The sequence below is a fragment of the Panthera uncia genome (genome assembly GCF_023721935.1).
Source record: "Panthera uncia isolate 11264 chromosome B3 unlocalized genomic scaffold, Puncia_PCG_1.0 HiC_scaffold_2, whole genome shotgun sequence".
Lineage (NCBI taxonomy): Eukaryota > Metazoa > Chordata > Mammalia > Carnivora > Felidae > Panthera > Panthera uncia.
The window spans coordinates 1,282,951-1,299,898 of NW_026057583.1; the positions used below are offsets into that span (position 1 = coordinate 1,282,951).

Genomic DNA, 16,948 nt, shown 5'->3' on the forward strand with positions numbered 1-16,948 from the left:
GGGGAGGGGCAGAGAGAGAGGGAGACACAGAATCGGAAACAGGCTCCAGGCTCCGAGCCATCAGCCCAGAGCCTGACGCGGGGCTCGAACTCACGGACCGCGAGATCGTGACCTGGCTGAAGTCGGACACTTAACCAACTGCGCCACCCAGGCGCCCCTACTTTTTCTTTTTTAATTCTAAGGAAGAGCTAAGTACAGATGGTACCATGCTATTCTTTCTTTGAAAAAAAATTCAGAGCACTACCTTGGAAGCAAAAGGGACTAGTGATACAAGGGAAAGTTACCAAAAGACCTGCCTTTGTGGTTTTTTATACCCAGTAGCTGCACACCAGTGAACCAGCCAAAATGGCTACTTGGGAAGAAATGTCTCAAAAGCTGGAGTGTCAGGAGAGCATAGTCAAATTCAGAGCATGATTATCTCTGTACCGCGCTGACAGGTTGCTGTTTTGTGGTCCAGCACAAGGGAGAGCTTGAATGAGGACACCAGCAAGGATGGAATGAATAACAGGACTCCAAAACATGTCCCTGGTTAGATCCCGTATAAGTAGTGTTGGGATCATAGAAGTGAAAACCACTGTGGAGCTTGGCAAGGTAATTAGAATAGATGTGAGTGCAGGGCCAGCACAGGATGGCTATAATGTGGTGCCAATAAGATTCTTGGGTCCCTCTCTCTGCTACAGGAAGAACTACGTGGGTATCTAGATGGAATCAGGCTAGGGGGGAGACCGCCTTTAAGGGGTTAATGATAATTCATACCTGGCAGCCAAGAGCAGTCAGATCATGACATCAGTGTAGTTTTGTGGAATCTACAGAAATGGCATATATATCATTGATTTTGAACAAATAGTTTCTTTAGTCTTTTTTTTTTTTTAACTTTCAATGTGAAATCGGGCGAGAAGTTAGATATACGGTGATAAATATATATCTCCCTTAAATTACATGACAGTTTTTATTAGTTCACCGGTGTGGAATAAAATTCTATAAATTTTTAAGACCTGTAACTGCCACTCTCCCCTACCCCCCGCCACCTGTTTATCTGTTGGAGTAAAGCAAGGACTATTGATTTGTATTGGTTAGGTGATGTTTGTAGGCTTTTTAGGATGAGCATCAAGTTATGAGCTAAATAGACTACCCCATAGCTAACTCAAAACAAGCTTTCCAACCACTTTTCACCTCTTGCCAAAGTGCCCTGGTACGTTTCCTTTACCAGAGACCTTCCTTAGGGGACCCTCCTTGTGCCATATTTTGTTGGCCGTGAGTTGATGTACTGTTAAGTTTAACTAAAAGTCTGTCACCCTAGGGGTGCCTGGAAGGCTTAGTAGGTTAAGCATCCGGCTTCAGCTCAGGTCATGATCTCACAGTTCATGAGTTTAAGCCCTGACATCAGGGCTTACTGACATCAGTGTGGAGCCTGCTTCGGATCCTCTGTCTCCCTGTCTCTGTGCCCCTCCCCTGCTCACGTGCTCTCTCTCTCGAAAATAAATAAACATTAAAAAAAAAAGTTTGTCACTCTAACCTTCTTCCATTGTCCTTCTCTTCATGTGAATAAATCCACTTGAAGCCTTGTAACAATGGCACATTGTCTCTTGCAGGAGGAAGGAGAGACGACCATCTTGCAACTAGAAAAGGATCTGCGCACTCAGGTAGAACTGATGCGAAAACAGAAAAAGGAGAGAAAACAGGAACTGAAACTACTTCAGGAACAAGATCAAGAACTGTGTGAAATTCTTTGCCTGCCCCACTATGACGTGGACAGCTCGTCCGTTCCCAGCCTAGAGGAGCTGAGCCAGTTCAGACAGCACGTGGCCACTTTGAGGGAGACAAAGGTATACTGTTTGCACTCATACTTCCTAAAGGTCGGTTGGACTTTCCTGGAGGGGCTCGTAATCATTTTATTTTATAGGCCTCTAGACGTGACGAGTTTGTCAACATAAAGAGACAGATCATACTGTGTATGGAAGAATTAGATCACACCCCAGACACAAGCTTTGAAAGAGATGTGGTGTGTGAAGATGAAGATGCCTTTTGTTTGTCTCTGGAGAATATCGCAACACTACAAAAGTTGCTACGGCAGGTAATGGCCACTCCCTACTCCATCGTGTCCAGCAGTTTGAAAAAGCCGACAGTTTCTTCCTTCAGTCTTAAATAAGAAGCCCATATAAGTAAAAAGGGGAAGGATAAAGATAGCAAATGATATGAACATCCTTGATTTGCATTTTTTAAGCAAAAAATTTATATATAGCTCAAAGAATGTGAAATTGAAATTTTGAATGAGACACTATCCGTCTGTGAATTAGCTTAGTGTTTAATTTTTTAAGTTAAAAATTTGATTCTTGGTTCTTGGTGTTTGAGATCCTACCATAATGACAGCCATACAGTTTGTGTTCAGAATCACAAAAATACACTTCTTCTCAATCTAGTCAGAGTACTTCTTGTGAGTCCAGACATTTCTTTGCGGGAAGGCAGCGGGCTGGGCTTCTTTGTTCTGTCTTTGCCCTAACTGTCAGCTCTCCTCCCCACAGCTGGAAATGCGAAAGTCACAAAATGAAGCAGTGTGTGAGGGTCTGCGGGCTCAAATCCGAGAGCTCTGGGACAGGTTACAAATACCTGCAGAAGAGAGAGAAGCTGTGGCCACGGTTATGACTGGGTCAAAGGCCAAGGTCAGGAAAGCGGTAAGAAATCCAGTGGGTGCTAGGTCAGCAGTCTCTACAAGTGTCAAGTCTGTCGTCCTTACCAGCTTCCTGCCTCAAGCGAGCCTGTTTTTAAAGACAAGCATCAGGGGTGTCTGGGTGGCTCAGTTGATTAAGCGTCCAGCTTCAGCCCAGGTCACAATCTCACGGTTCGTGGGCTCGAGCCCCTCGTCGGGCTCTGTGCGGACAGCTCAGAGCCTGGAGCCTGCTTCGGATTCTGTGTCTCCCTCACTCTTTGCCCCTCCACCATTTGCGTGCGCGCGCTCTCTCTCTCTCAAAAATAAATAAACATTTAAAAAAAAATTTTTTTTTTTTAAAAAGACAAGGGACGCCTGGGTGGTTCAGTCGGTTAAGCGTCCGACTTCAGCTCGGGTCATGATCTCGCGGTCCGTGAGTTCTAGCCCCACGTCGGGCTCTGTGCTGACAGCTCAGAGCCTGGAGCCTGCCTTGGATTCTGTGTCTCCCTCTCTCTGCCCCTCCCCCGCTCATGCTCTGTCTCTCTCTCTTTGTCAAAAATAAATAAACATTAAAAAAAAATGACTTAAAAAAAAAAAGACAAGCATCAGACGAGGGTGGTGATAGCTGCTCATCTTCTGTCCTTTTGTGTGCCTTTCTTAGGTTTCTGGCTCCCATGAGCTCATTGTTGTAAAGAGTATTGATTTACCTCTGTTGCTTTGTGTTATAGTTTTATTTAAAGGGGGGAGGGGCACGGGAGCTTTTGCATTCCTGGGGGAAAATGAATGTGTGGCAAGCGCCTTTACCAAAGCTCCTTGTTTCAGCTGCAATTGGAAGTGGATCGGTTGGAGGAACTGAAGATGCAGAACATGAAGAAAGTGATTGAGGCGATTCGAGTGGAGCTGGCTCAGTACTGGGACCAGTGTTTCTACAGCCAGGAGCAGAGACAGGCTTTTGCCCCTTACTATGCTGGTCCGTACAAAAGTGGTGGTCTTCGTGTGGCCTGCTCACTTGTCTTTATGAGGGCAGACGTTTGCTGGGAAGTGTTTCCTCTACCCAACAGATAGGGCTCCCCTTTCAAGCCACTTAGCGTCAGTTGCCATTCCTGAATAAACAGACATTTGCAAATGCTACTAGGAAGTGAGGGGTCTCTCGATTTCTGAAGCAGTAAATCACTGTAGCCTGTGGTTCTGAGGCTCAAGTCTGTCAGGTGCTTACTCTGGGCCAGGTGCAGTGTCAAACCCTTAATGATATTATCTCACTTAGTCCTCATGTCAAGAGATGAGCACACAGAAGCACGTAAATGCTCAGCAACTTAACCCAGAGGCAGCACATAGGCAGCAGAGCCCACATTCGAGCCCACAGAGCCTGTCCCCAGGAGCTCAGCAGAATTCTAGTCGGACAGACGAGACTGTACTAAATTCAGCAGTGGTTTTAGAAATTGTGGGCAGGATGCAAAGGAAGAATATGAAGGAAACCAAGGACAAGGCAAGAGATGACCTAGAGCTTTGAGAATCTTCATCGCTGTGGCCTGCATCCTAATCCCTTAGCCCCTCCTCTCCTCCCAGACTGATCATGTGACGAAGCTGGCTTTTATTATCCACGATATATGCTTATTCACGTATCACTTTTACTCTACGGAAGAAAAATTGATTTCCATTCTAGGAGGAGGAGGATGAGGGTTACTAAACACTAGAAGTTTTTCATCTCTTGGGCTTGTATCTTGCAGAGGACTACACAGAAAATCTGCTTCAGCTCCATGATGCCGAGATCGTGCGGTTAAGAAACTACTATGAGGTTCACAAAGAACTCTTCGAAGGTGTCCAGAAGTGGGAAGAAAGCTGGAGGCTTTTTTTGGAGTTTGAGGTACCGCCCTAGCTTCTGTTTCCCTACAGTGCGATCAAGTGTTAAGAAGGCCTGCCCTGGACAGTCAGAGTCCACTCTCCTCTGCCCTTTACCAGGCTTCTAAAACCCTGTCTTTATCAGTAAGTCTGAGTTACTGCTGACCTATCTGTACTTGGGAAGCTTATATGCAGGAACGTGGAAGAACAAAATTAATGCCTTAAGTAAGGTAGGAATTTCTTACCTGAAGGAAGTCTAGAGGTAGAGCATCCAGAGCAGGTATGGCTGTTCCACACTCAGTGGTGTCCCAGGCTTCTCCAGCCCACGGCTCCCCGACCACTAAGGGGTGGTCCGAAGTGGCTCTAGAGCCCCCACCGTTGCACTTCAAGCATTGCCCCTTCAGCCCCTCTAAGGGCTCTTTCCAGTATTAAGCTCCCCACACCAGCACTGGCGTGCCTGGGGCACCTGCTGCCACAGATACATTCAGGTTCTCAGTACTAGTAGGAGGCAGAGAGTGGATGTTGGGGCAGGCAGTTAATATTCACTACCACTCCAACTTTTGCTGTCTTCTTAGAAAGTTTGCCTGGGTATCAGGGCACATTTGTTTAGTCTGAATTCCTTTTCTTCCGGTAGACTGGGCACTCAAAGCATTTCAGAGCTCGGGACTGGGACTGGGTGAGCCACACAAGACATGTAGGGCACAAGGAGAGTCCTTCTCAGAGCTCAAAGGGGTCCTAAGAGAATCCCGAGTTCAACTCCTTCAGGTTTATAGGTGGGAAAGTAGGACTCACACGTGGAGAGAGAGATACGTGAGGTCTTACAGCTGTTTCAGAACAGACGTCCTAGTTCTCGGTTACTCCTTAACTTCTGGTTGAAAGCAAGAAAGAAGAGTATTAAGCAAGTCTTGTTGATATGCTGGTATTTAAGGAGATGAGAAACTGATTACTGTCCCTTTAGTTAGTGTTTAATAGACCATCATCAATCAAGGGGTCTGGAAGGGAGATAGGATTTCTTTACAAGCTCAGCCCCCAGATTGTCAAGATTGTTTCTAAACTTTTCTGATGATCTGCTCCTACTGTTGAGTGTATAAACCTAATTTACACTTACAAATTACACATTTAGATTACTGTTCTGATATAATATATGCATGATAGAGGAACAAAAACCAGAAATGGGGGCGCCTGGGTGGGTGGCTTAGTTAAGTGTCTGACTCTTGGTTTCAGCTCAGGTCATGATCTCATACTTGGTGAGCTCGAGCCCTGCATCTGGCTCTGTGCTGACAGTGCAGAGCCAGCTTGGGATTCTCTGTCTCCCTCTCTCTCTCTCTCTGCCCCTCCCCTGTTCACAATCTCTCTCCTCTCTCTCTTTCTCAAGAATAAACTTTTTAAAAAAATTGTTAAAAAGAGTAAGAAGCCTAACACTTTACATTTTAACTTGCCCATTTTGTGAGTGTTAATTTCATAAAAACCAGATTATGAACCTCTTAAGTGGGCACATTTAACCTGCATCATTAGTACGCCAGAGCTGAGTGGGTACACAGGGTTGTCACCACCAAGCCCTCCGAGTGTAGATCTCTCCCTTGTCCCTCCAAATACCTCATTCCCTGTAGGTGACAAGTCATGTCTGACATCTGGACCAAGTAAGGGAGCCAGTGACATTGTGCACTCCATATTAAAGCTTACCTCACTCTTAGATTAGAAAGGAACCGAACCGTAGTCTTCCTGCACCCCAGTGGATGACCTCGCATATGCCCACGGAGCTCACCCCCCACTCCCCTTGCCTTGGAACACCATCACTTCTCTCTGCTGCAGTGGATGGAATGCAGAACTCTCCTTAGTATGTAGTCTCCTTAGTATGGATCAGTTTACGAAAGCAAGGAATCTCAGCAGAACTAACTGGTCTGACCATCTCAGGGCTTACTCTAATTAAAATCTATTTTTCACAGAGAAAAGCTTCAGATCCAAGTCGATTTACAAACCGCGGAGGAAATCTTCTAAAAGAAGAAAAGCAACGAGCCAAACTTCAAAAAATACTCCCTAAGGTAATATTGCCACTGAGTTTTTGTTGCTTGGCTACAAAACACCTTACTTTTTGTGTATCCTTGGCTTTGAAACATCTTGCCCCAGAACCGTCTTCTCTTCTAAAGCTTGGGCCAGGATAAGTACATACTGAGCCTTCCTCCTGACTGAATATCAAGGCTTAATAGCTTTCTAGGGCCGGTGTAGCAAAGTACCACAGACTGGCTGGCTTAAACAACACATTTATTTTTTCACAATTCTGGAGGCTGTAAGTGTGAGATCAAAGTATCAGTAGGGTAGGTTTCTTCGGAGGCCTCTATCCTTGACTTGAGGATGACTTTCTTCCTCCCTACGTCTTTCCATGGTCTTCCTTCTGTATGTATCTCTGTCCCGATTTTTCTCTTACAAAGCTACCAGTCACGTTGACCCTAATGACCTCATTTGTCATTTAACTTCGTTACCTGTTTGTGGGAAAAAAAAAAAAGTCACATTCTGAGGTATTGGGGGGTGGGGGTTAGGACTTAAATAGGAATTTTGGGAGGATACAATTCAGCCTATAACAAAAGACAAACTTTTGAGAAAGTGCTGTGGGCTTTGTTACTGTTCTCTATTTTAATAGTAATAGTGTTTATTGAATTAAGTGCCAGATACTATTCCAAAGTATTTTCCATTTAGTCATTTCCATTAAAATTTTTTTTTAAATTTTTATTAATTTATTAAAAATATTTTTTAACATTTATTTATTTTTGAGAGAGAGAGAGAGAGAGAGAGAGAGACAGAGCAGGGGAGGGGCAGAGAGAGAGGGAGACACAGAATCTGAAACAGGCTCCAGGCTCTGAGCTGTCAGCACAGAGCCCAATGTGGGGCTTGAACTCACAAACCATGAGATCATGACCTGAGCTGAAGTGGGACACTTAACGGACTGAGCCACCCAGGTGCCCCTTAATTAATTCATTTTAAATTTACATCTAAGTTAGCATGTAGTGCAGTAATGATTTCAGGAGTTGATTCCAGTGATCCATCCTCTATGTGTATAACACCCAGTGCTCATCCCAACAAGTGTCTTCCTTAATGCCCCTTCCCCATTTAGCCCATCCTCTCACCCACGGCCCCTCCAGCAACCGTCAGTTCTCTGTATTTAAGAGTGTCTTATGTTTTGCCCCCTCCCTGTTTTTATATTATTTTTGCTTCATCTGTTCATCTGTTTTGTATCTTAAATTCCACATGCATGAAGTCATTTATTTCTTTCTCTAAGTTCACTTAGCATAATACTTTCTAGTTCCATCCTCATTGTTGCATATGGCAAGATTTCCTTCTTTTTGATTGCTGAGTAATACTCCGTTGTATATATATACCACATCTTCTTTATCCATTCATCCATTGATGGACATTTGGGCTCTTTCCATACTTTGGCTATTGTTGATAGTACTGCTATAAACATGGGGGTGCACGTGCCCCTTTGAAACAGCACCCCTGTATCCCTTGGATATATACCTAGTAGTGTAATTGCTGGGTCGTAGGGTAGTTCTATTTTATTCATTTCCATTTTTATACATCAGGAGACTGAGGTCCTGAGAACTTAGGTAACTTTTCATAGCCTATAAGAGTAGATTCTAGATCGGGACCCAGATTGGGGTGCTCTTAATATATACATTGTGTTTTTTTTTTTTTAATATATATATATTTTTAACATTTATTCATTTTTGAGAGAGAGAGACATAGATATTTTTTTAACATTTATTCATTTTTGAGAGAGAGAGACAGAGCATGAGCAGGGAAGGGGCAGAGAGAGGAAGAGAGACAGACTCTGAAGCAGGCTCTAGGCTCCGAGCTGTCAGCACAGAGCCGGACGCGGGGCTTGAACTCATAAACTGCGAGATCATGACCTGAGCCTAAGTCAGATGCTCAACCGACTGAGCCACCCAGGCGCCCCATAATGTACATTGTTCATTTCACGTTGCTCGTCCTCCCCAGTGCCTCCAGCTTTAGGCACCAAAACCCAGTTAGACTCTGGGTTCTTGCTGTTTCCCACCTTCATGTGTGTTACGAATAAATCGTCCCTAGGATTTGCTTCCTGGTCACTCTGACCTGGGCCCACGTGAGTCCAGCTCCCTGAAATCAGGCTTACGTGCTCTGGGGCGGGAGTCTTCCTTTGGGAGGATACTTTCATCCGGGCTTCATACCAAGGATTTGAAGTGATTAACATTTCTTTCTTTATGGTCTCAGCTGGAAGAGGAGCTGAAGGCACGGATTGAAACGTGGGAACAGGAGCATTCGCAGGCATTTGTGGTGAATGGGCAGAAATTCATGGAGTATGTGACAGAACAATGGGAGATGCATCGAATGGAGAAGGAGCGAGCCAAGCAAGAGAGAGTAAGTGAGCACAGTGTGGGCAAGAGGACGATGGTAATGTGAGCAGCCCAGGGTCTCTTCCAGGGATCTGGGTTGGCTGAAGGGCTAGCCCACCGCACCTCTTTTAGCTCTGGGTTCAGGCACTTGGCTCTAGATATCTGGCCCAGCTTCCGCCCCATCCCAGACCTGTACCTTTCCTGGGAGTTTTCACTGTTCCTTCTGACTTTCATACAGCAACTAAAGAACAAGAAGCAGACAGAGACAGAGATGCTCTATGGCAGTGCTCCCCGAACCCCCAGCAAGCGGCGAGGACTGGTACCCAACACACCGGGCAAAGTGCGCAAGGTGAACATGAGGCTTTGTGAACCACCGTTTGTGAGGGGTTGTCGAGGCTGGGGCTCTTGGCCACCTTTCGCCTTCTGCCCTGCAGATGGGAAAGGGTTTTGGGGACCTTCCAGGTTGAGTCCATCTGAAAGTGTGACCAGAAGGCAGTACTTAATCCCAAGTAATAACTTGATAATGACAGTCAAGAACCTGGCTTTGATGTGTGCCTGTGGTTGAGGTCTTGGATTAATCTTGGGAGACCATAGCTGTCACCATTCCGTAATGATGAAGACCTTCAGAGGTTCATCCTAGAATTCCAACAAGTGACAATGATATTCTGTGAGAGCCTTTCATGTTTAGTAAATGGGATAGTTTAACTTTTCCTTTGATAAATGAAATAGAGCAGTATTTCCTTTCTCTTTCCTCAGCTCATATTTATAACCAATAGATCTTTTAAAAAGCACCTGCAGGGGCACCTGGCTGGCTCAGTTAGAATGTACAACTCTTGATCTCAGGGCCGTGAATGTGAGCCCTGCGTTGCAGGGAGTTTAAAAAAAAAAAAAAAAAAAAAAAAAAAATCACCTGTAGTGTAACTCCAAGAGAACTATTGAGAGTATTTGTTTTTCCTGCTTTTTAATTTTTTTAAATGTTTACTTATTTTTAAGAGAGAGCACGAGCAGGGGAGGGGCAGAGAGAGAGGGAGACACAGAATCTGAAACAGGCTCCAGGCTCTGAGCGGTTAAGATCAGAGCCCGACTCAGAGCTCCAACTCACATACCATGATATCATGACCTGAGCTGAAGTCAGACGCTTAACTGAGCCACCCAGGTGCCCCTGTTTTTCCTCGTTTTTAAATAATGTATTTTTACAAAACAGAGGTCACATATGATTTGGATTTCTGCCTTTCCCCTAGTTGGTATTGGTTGTGGTTCTTTTTTCATAGTATCAAACTTTCTTCAAATACATGCTCGTTATTAGCTGTATATTCTATTCTCTTGACATACCATCACTTATTAAACTAGTTCCCTATTGTTGATAGATTTTACTTTATTTTTGATTAAAAAAATTTTTTTTAATGTTTATTTTTGAGAGAGAGACAGCATGAGTCGGGGAGGGGCAGAGAGAGAGAGGGAGACACAGAATCCAAAATATGCTCCAGGCTCTGAGCTGTCAGCACAGAGCCTGATGCAGTGCTCAAACTCAGTAACCGTGAGATCAAGACCCAAGCCAAATTCCAATGCTTGACCGACTGAGCCACCCAGACGCCCCACTTTATGTTTTTAGAGAGACGGAGACGGTGCAAGTGGCACGGGGTTGGGGGAGCAGAGAGAGGAGACAGAAAATCCCAAGTCTGACGAGCTCTGACTCACAGAAGCATGAGACCATAACCTGAGCTGAAACCAAGAGTGGGATGCTTAACTGACTGAGCCACCTAGGTGCCCCAATATTAGATATTATGAAGATTTTATTTTTAAGTAATCTCTACATCCAACGTGGGGCTCAAACTCCTAACCCTGAGATAAGTCACACACTCTACTAAGCCAGTCAGGCACCCCATAATAGGTAGTTTTTTTATTATGAAAATCATGTGATGGGGCACCTGGGTGGCTCAGTTGGTTAAGCATTCGACTCTCACTTTCGGCTCAGGTCATGATCTCATAGTTCAGGAGTCTAAGCCCCGCATGGGGCTCCACGCTGACAGGGCAGAGCCTGCTTAGGATTGTCTCTCTCTACTCCTCCCTGGCATGCATGTGCACGAGAGCGCTCTCTCTCAAAATAAACTTAAAAAAAATGTGGTAAGCTTTTAAAAACCTAGAACGCTAAAAATCAATTATGGAAAGATCTGTTTTAATTAAAAGTTTGCAGACCTCTGTGCTACACGCTGAGCATAAAAGAGAAGCGAGAGGCCCTTGCTCTCGAGAGTGAAGTCAGGGGCGCCCGGCTGGTAGAGCAGCTCTGGATCTCCAGGTTGTGAGTTTCAGGCCCATACTGGGCATAAAGATTGCTTAAAAATAAAATCGGAAAGTTTCCTCTGATCAGACATTTCTGAAGCCCTGGTTGCACTGATGAATGATCTGCGCTGCCAGTGCCTAAGTGTCAGACTCTGATCCTTGTTAACAGGTGATACTTTCATACTTTAAGTCTTTGTCCATCTGAGGGTATGAAGTTATGTCTCATGATTTTAGTTTGTATCTCCCTCCTTACTAATGGAAATTGAACCTCTTGCCATGTCTACTGGCAGCATTTGTGTCTTGTGTAGTTTGTGTTTTTACTCTTTATGGTGTTTTGTTTGTTCACTTTTTTATTTAAAAAAATTTTTTTTTAAGAGAGAAAGCACAAGTGGGGTAGGGGCAGAGAGAGAGGGAGAGAGAATTCCAAGCAGGCTCCACACTGTCAGTGCAGAGCTGGACATGGGGCCCGAACCCACAAACCATGAGATCATGACCTGAGCTGAAATCAAGAGTCAGATGTTCAACCAACTGAGCCACCCAGGCGCCCCCAGTTTGCATTTCTAACGTTTAAAAAATGTTTTCTTTACATTTATTTATTTTTGAGAGACAAAGAGAGACACATTACAAGTGGGGGAGGGGCAGAGAGAGAATGAGACACAGAATCTGAAGCAGGTTCCAGGCTCTGAGTCATCAGCACAGAGCCCGATGCGGGCTTAAACTCACAAACTGTGGGATCATGACCTGAGCTGAAGTCGGACGCTTAACCAAATGAGCCACCCAGGCGCCCCTCTTAACATTTTATACAAATACAATTATACAGTATGTATTCTTTTGGTTTGGCTTCTCTCGTTTAGCATAGGTTTTTTGAGATTCATCTATGTTGTTACATGTATAATAGGCCACTCCTTTTTACTACTGAGCAGTATTCCATTGCACAGTTTGCTTATCCATTTGCCTGTGGATGGACACTTGGCTTGTAGGCAGTGTTTTGGCTATTACAGATAAAGCTGCTCTCTATATGTATAGGTCTTTGTAGGGATATCTGCTTTCATTTCTCTTGGGTAAATACCTAAATATGATAGAATTACAAACAAAATGGCTACCATTTTATAGTGCAGTCCGGATAGAAATACTTTCAACACTTGTCACAATTTTCCTCAAAGCTCTTAACCATGTAAACCCATCTTTCTTAGACTATTTCCCATACTCCTTTCTCTATAGTGTAGGGATGGGCTGCCAGGCATGTTACCCCATCTCCATAATCTCTGTTCTTCCCCTTAGCTGAACACTACCATCATGTCCAACGCTACGGCCAACAGCAGCATTCGGCCTGTCTTTGGGGGGACAATCTACCGCTCCCCTGTGTCTCGACTTCCACCTTCTGGCAGCAAGGTTAGTATGTATGCTCCGTGTACAAGGGACATCCCCAGCACACCTCCTGCCCATTTACCCAGGGGCCCCACCTCGTCGTTCGAGTTTCTGAGAGCCCTGGATTCGGTTTTCAGTGAGATGCTGCGAGTAAGCCAGCTTATCTGCCAAAAAAAGAAACCAACAACAACCAAATACACCCAGCGGTCATTCTGAACCCCGGTAGTATCATGGGAATCACTGGGATGTAACTAGGTTCAGTGCAAAGCCTGGTCTTCAGCTGCTGCTGAGTGAGGTCCCTGTGTGTGGGTTCAAGCCCAGCGACACTGGATCACTAGACAGAATCGGGTACTCTCACACCAGGAGAGGTAGGGAATCTGTGCTAAGTATGTCTTTCAAGTATTTTACAGACTATGCTCAAGGTAGGTATTTTGCAAGCCATTAAGAATTCATGTATTTTTTGAACCCACAAGTAGAGTGTTATAGGCCCATGAATAACAAAGACGGTATCAGCCTTTAGCCATTTGCGTGTGTGTGTGTGGTCACTCTGAGGATGGTGCGCGGATCGCTCTCTTTCCCTTCTCTGCAGCCGGTCGTCACTTCCACTTGTTCGGGGAAAAAAACGCCCCGTGCTGGCAGGCATGGAGCCAACAAGGAGAACCTGGAGCTCAACGGCAGCATCCTGAGTGGTGGGTACCCTGCCTCGGCCCCCCTCCAGCGCAACTTCAGCATTAATTCTGTTGCCAGCACCTATTCTGAGTTTGCGGTAATTCACCTTTTCTAATATCTGCCAGTCTCTGGGGAGCACACAGTTGGGGCAGAGTGGGTATCTTCCCAAGGGCACCCAGGCCGTGAGGACAGTTCTTTGGAGGCTGAGAATCCCTTTCCTGCCTTGATCATGGCATGGGGCGGGCTGGTTTAAGGAGCATACAAGAAGGAAGTTGGCAGCAGCAACTAGATGTTTAGCCTGGATCCTTCTGCTTCAGAAATACCATTCCCTGGCTGCAGGAGGTGACCCTCTGATCACGGCCCTGGTGCTCTCTTGGTGGAGTTCTTGGTAATTGTCTTAATTCTTTGTTCTTAGAAGGATCCGTCCCTCTCTGACAGCTCCACTGTCGGGCTTCAGGTCTGTATGGCAACCCCTGCATGTCCCATGTCCGCTTTCCAAACTCACCTGTCACATCTGCTGGCTTAATTCCCGTCTGGGCACGGGGCTACACTAACCAATAATCTCAGCTGTACTACCACAGAACCTTTTTTTGACAAAGGAGCAGAAGTCCTAATGCGGACCTCAAGGATATCTGACTTCAGTCCCAACAGACTAATCTGCTGATTAACAAGAAAACTTGTTCAGACTTGAATTGGATTCTCAGCCCTACCTAAAGTCAGGCAAAGTTGTTTTTTTTTTTTTTTTTTAATCCTGTCTTTCACAACAGAAGACCTTCACCCTCCCCAGTTGTGACATCAGAGGCCTCCAATGTGCCGGAAAGAATAGAGGCCCCATCACGTGGGGAGGGGAGCCCCAGCTGTGTGCTGCCCATCATGAGGTTCTTGGCCTGTGTGCTGATTGTTTCCTGGAGTATATGACTTACTAACCCCTGAGGGCTGAATTGCCAACTTTCTGTCTTCTGTGAGCTAGCCAGTGTTCATTTCCTTGCCTCTGCCTGTTTCTACCTCATTAAGCTGCTTTAGCGCATATATGTGGCATTGGGAGATTTTTCCAGATGCTCTTTAGTTCCTAGTAACCTACTCCGTGTTTACTAACACTTAACTGCAGTGCCCTTTACTTACCAGTGTGCGTTCTCTCTGCCCTCCGTATCTTCCTGCTGGGAAGCGAGGCTGTTCCTCACCGTGGGTGAGGGGATACTGCGTTAAAGCCATGGTGCCCGCTCTTACTACTGCAGTGACAGAACGGGGCAGTTGCCCAAGGCAAGAGCTTTTTTTGAGCATTGAAACAGTTTCATATTACGGCACTTGTTTCAAATTAAATGATTGGTATGGTTTTATATACAGAAGTGTACGTTGCTCTGGCTAGCTGATTGCTGGACAGAGGGTCCAACTTTCTCTTCCTTGCTTGTTTAGCCAAGCCCCGTATCATCCCTGTGGGGCTTAAATGTACCCTGCTTATCTCTAATCTGGTTTTGGCTGGTAATAGACTCCACCAGGCGGCACCAAAGCCGGTAGACTAACCTTTACTAACCTCTTTCTCAGTGGTATTCGTGCTTTATCTTCTTTTCCATGTGCTCCAGCATGAGATCATATCACCAGCAGGTTACAAGGCCCTCAGCCCCAGGGATTGGTAGATAAAGGTCTGGCCCCTTGCTTTTTATTAAGGGCTCAAAAGACCAAAGGTTGTTGCCTGCCTAGCTTGACAACTCAATAGAGTACTTTGTGAAACCTGAGGGACTGCTATTCTGTGCGGTTGTAACAGAACGAACTAAGGACGAGGTCCCGGGCATACGTGTGCACATGCTTAATCTCTGACTAATAGAACGGGGCTCAGAGCCTCTCATCTTGTGTTCCTAACAACCTGTGCTGGAGAGGGACCTCTGTCTCAGAGAAACAGCCCTCAGGGGACCTTGTGCTGACATTTACCCATGCTTACAAGGGCGGGGCATGCAGAGGAGGGACAGTACTGCCACTGACATTATTTATTTTTCAACAGCGAGAACTTTCAAAGGCTTCCAAATCTGATGCTACTTCTCGAATCCTCAATTCGACCAACATCCAGTCCTGAGAGGCCCTGAGCAGTCAGCCAGCTGTGGCTTCCTGTGCCTAGACTAGCTCTAATTATCTATGTGGCTTTCATTTTTCTTCAGTTTAGGTGTGCTTGAGAATCTGGACAGGTTCCACTACCACAGGCCTAACTTACAGAAGTGAATGAGTGTCACAGAGCAAAGTCCATCATAGGCTTAGTGGGTCTTCAAAGACTTGATTTTGTTTTGACCCAAGAAATACATTAAAACTTAGTTCATAGCAGTAAGTACAAATTTTAGCATATGGAACCTAATTTTTCTCTACCCCGTAATTCTGCTTGCTGAAGCACGAGCAAGGGTGTGTCGTATTTCACCACGGTGTGGGGAAAAGGAGTGTGCCGGTCCTTGGGGTAGGGACCTGAAGCAATATTGGCTCGTAGGCTGTCACTAGTAATTAACATCTTTTTTGTGGAGGGACGCGGAGTTAACGCTCTGGCTACAGTAGCTTTGCTCTCACCTAAAGATCTGTCTCCACCACACAGGACAGCCTTCCTCCTGCTGAGGATGTGTGTGTGTCAGAAGTGGAGATGGCCTGACCTACTGCCAAAGAGGTGACAGGGAGGCTGGGAGCTCCTTTGTTAAACTGTGTACAGTCCTGTTATCGTGCAATGCCCTTTGTGGGGACGTGTGTGCGAACACGTGCCTGTCTGAACTCTGTTTCTGCAGTTTTCCTCTGGGTTGAGTCCCCCCATCCCTCTGCCCGCTAGGTCCGAGTTCATCTACCCCGGCAGTTGCCGGGCTGGGAGGCTGTTTGGATGGGTTGGGCCATTTCTGTTGTGGAGATCTGGAACTTTGCACAAATCAGTATCGGGGAGTTGTTTCTGCTCCGGCGTCCACGTCTTTACCTACCCTACTGATGATCACTACTGCTCTCCCCAAAGCACTATTTATTCTTACCTTGTCTGCCTCTGTCAGCACGTTCAATGGTTCTCAAAACTCACCAGCGTGGATTTGGTCTGTGTCCGCCATGCTGCTTAGACGTATACATGTCCTGTTTTTAAAATATAAATATATTCTTAAAAATAAATTAAAATGTGTATACTTACCTTTCAAAGAGATATATTGGTTTTTTTTTCTCCCCGGCCAAATCACTTTTTGGTTGCTTTGGTCTGTGGAAAACAGAAAAGACTAAAAAGAAAATATAAGATTTTTTTGTTGGGAGTATGGCTTTATGTTCTTCTGTGCATTTATTTCTAAATATTTATGTAAATTTCCATTTGCACTGCTGTCCCTAACAGGACATCTTTTATAGGCCTGGCTTTTTGGTTTTTTAACAGCCTTTATTTTTATTAGAAAATAAATGCCCATTTACAGTATACACTTGGATCAATTTTGACACAGTTTCACACACTTGTGAAACCATCACCACAATCCAGTTTCTGAACATAACCATTACCCCCAAAATTTCCTCCTGCCCCTTTACAGTTTTCCCCTCCCCACCCCTACCAACCATTTATCTGCTTTGTGTCACTGTGGAGGAGTTTGCATTTTCTAGAGTTTTAGCTAAGTAGAATCCTGCAGTATATATTCTTTTTGGGGGCTGGCTCTTTGTGTGTGTGTGTGGTTTTTTTTTTTTTCTTCAATATATGAAGTTTATTGGCAAATTGGTTTCCATACAACACCCAGTGCTCATCCCAAAAGGTGCCCTCCTCAATACCCATCACCCACCCTCCCCTCCCTCCCACCCCCCA

General features: G+C 45.3%; 2 protein-coding genes across 9 annotated transcripts in view; one reads left to right on the forward strand and one right to left on the reverse strand.

Moving 5' to 3' along the window:
• Nucleotides 1-16,418, forward strand: part of PRC1 (protein regulator of cytokinesis 1) — a 26,496-nt gene extending 10,078 nt beyond the window's left edge. Inside the window, exons 4-15 of one of the 8 annotated variants that reach the window (XM_049614216.1) lie at nucleotides 1,593-1,826; nucleotides 1,904-2,074; nucleotides 2,523-2,672; nucleotides 3,470-3,617; nucleotides 4,375-4,511; nucleotides 6,433-6,528; nucleotides 8,732-8,878; nucleotides 9,092-9,202; nucleotides 12,415-12,525; nucleotides 13,091-13,267; nucleotides 13,586-13,627; nucleotides 15,167-16,418. In XM_049614216.1, coding sequence (XP_049470173.1) covers nucleotides 1,593-1,826; nucleotides 1,904-2,074; nucleotides 2,523-2,672; nucleotides 3,470-3,617; nucleotides 4,375-4,511; nucleotides 6,433-6,528; nucleotides 8,732-8,878; nucleotides 9,092-9,202; nucleotides 12,415-12,525; nucleotides 13,091-13,267; nucleotides 13,586-13,627; nucleotides 15,167-15,238 — 1,596 coding nt within the window. In that variant the 3' untranslated portion in view covers nucleotides 15,239-16,418. The remainder of the gene's footprint in view (nucleotides 1-1,592; nucleotides 1,827-1,903; nucleotides 2,075-2,522; nucleotides 2,673-3,469; nucleotides 3,618-4,374; nucleotides 4,512-6,432; nucleotides 6,529-8,731; nucleotides 8,879-9,091; nucleotides 9,203-12,414; nucleotides 12,526-13,090; nucleotides 13,268-13,585; nucleotides 13,628-15,166) is intronic. The other 7 variants (XM_049614217.1, XM_049614221.1, XM_049614224.1 and 4 more) reach the window with 7 other exon arrangements.
• RCCD1 (RCC1 domain containing 1) overlaps nucleotides 6,736-16,948 on the reverse strand; it is a 36,455-nt gene continuing 26,242 nt past the window's right edge. The window contains exon 8 of the mRNA XM_049614241.1: nucleotides 6,736-6,966. Within this exon, the coding sequence (XP_049470198.1) occupies nucleotides 6,943-6,966 (24 nt within the window). The 3' untranslated portion in view covers nucleotides 6,736-6,942. The remainder of the gene's footprint in view (nucleotides 6,967-16,948) is intronic.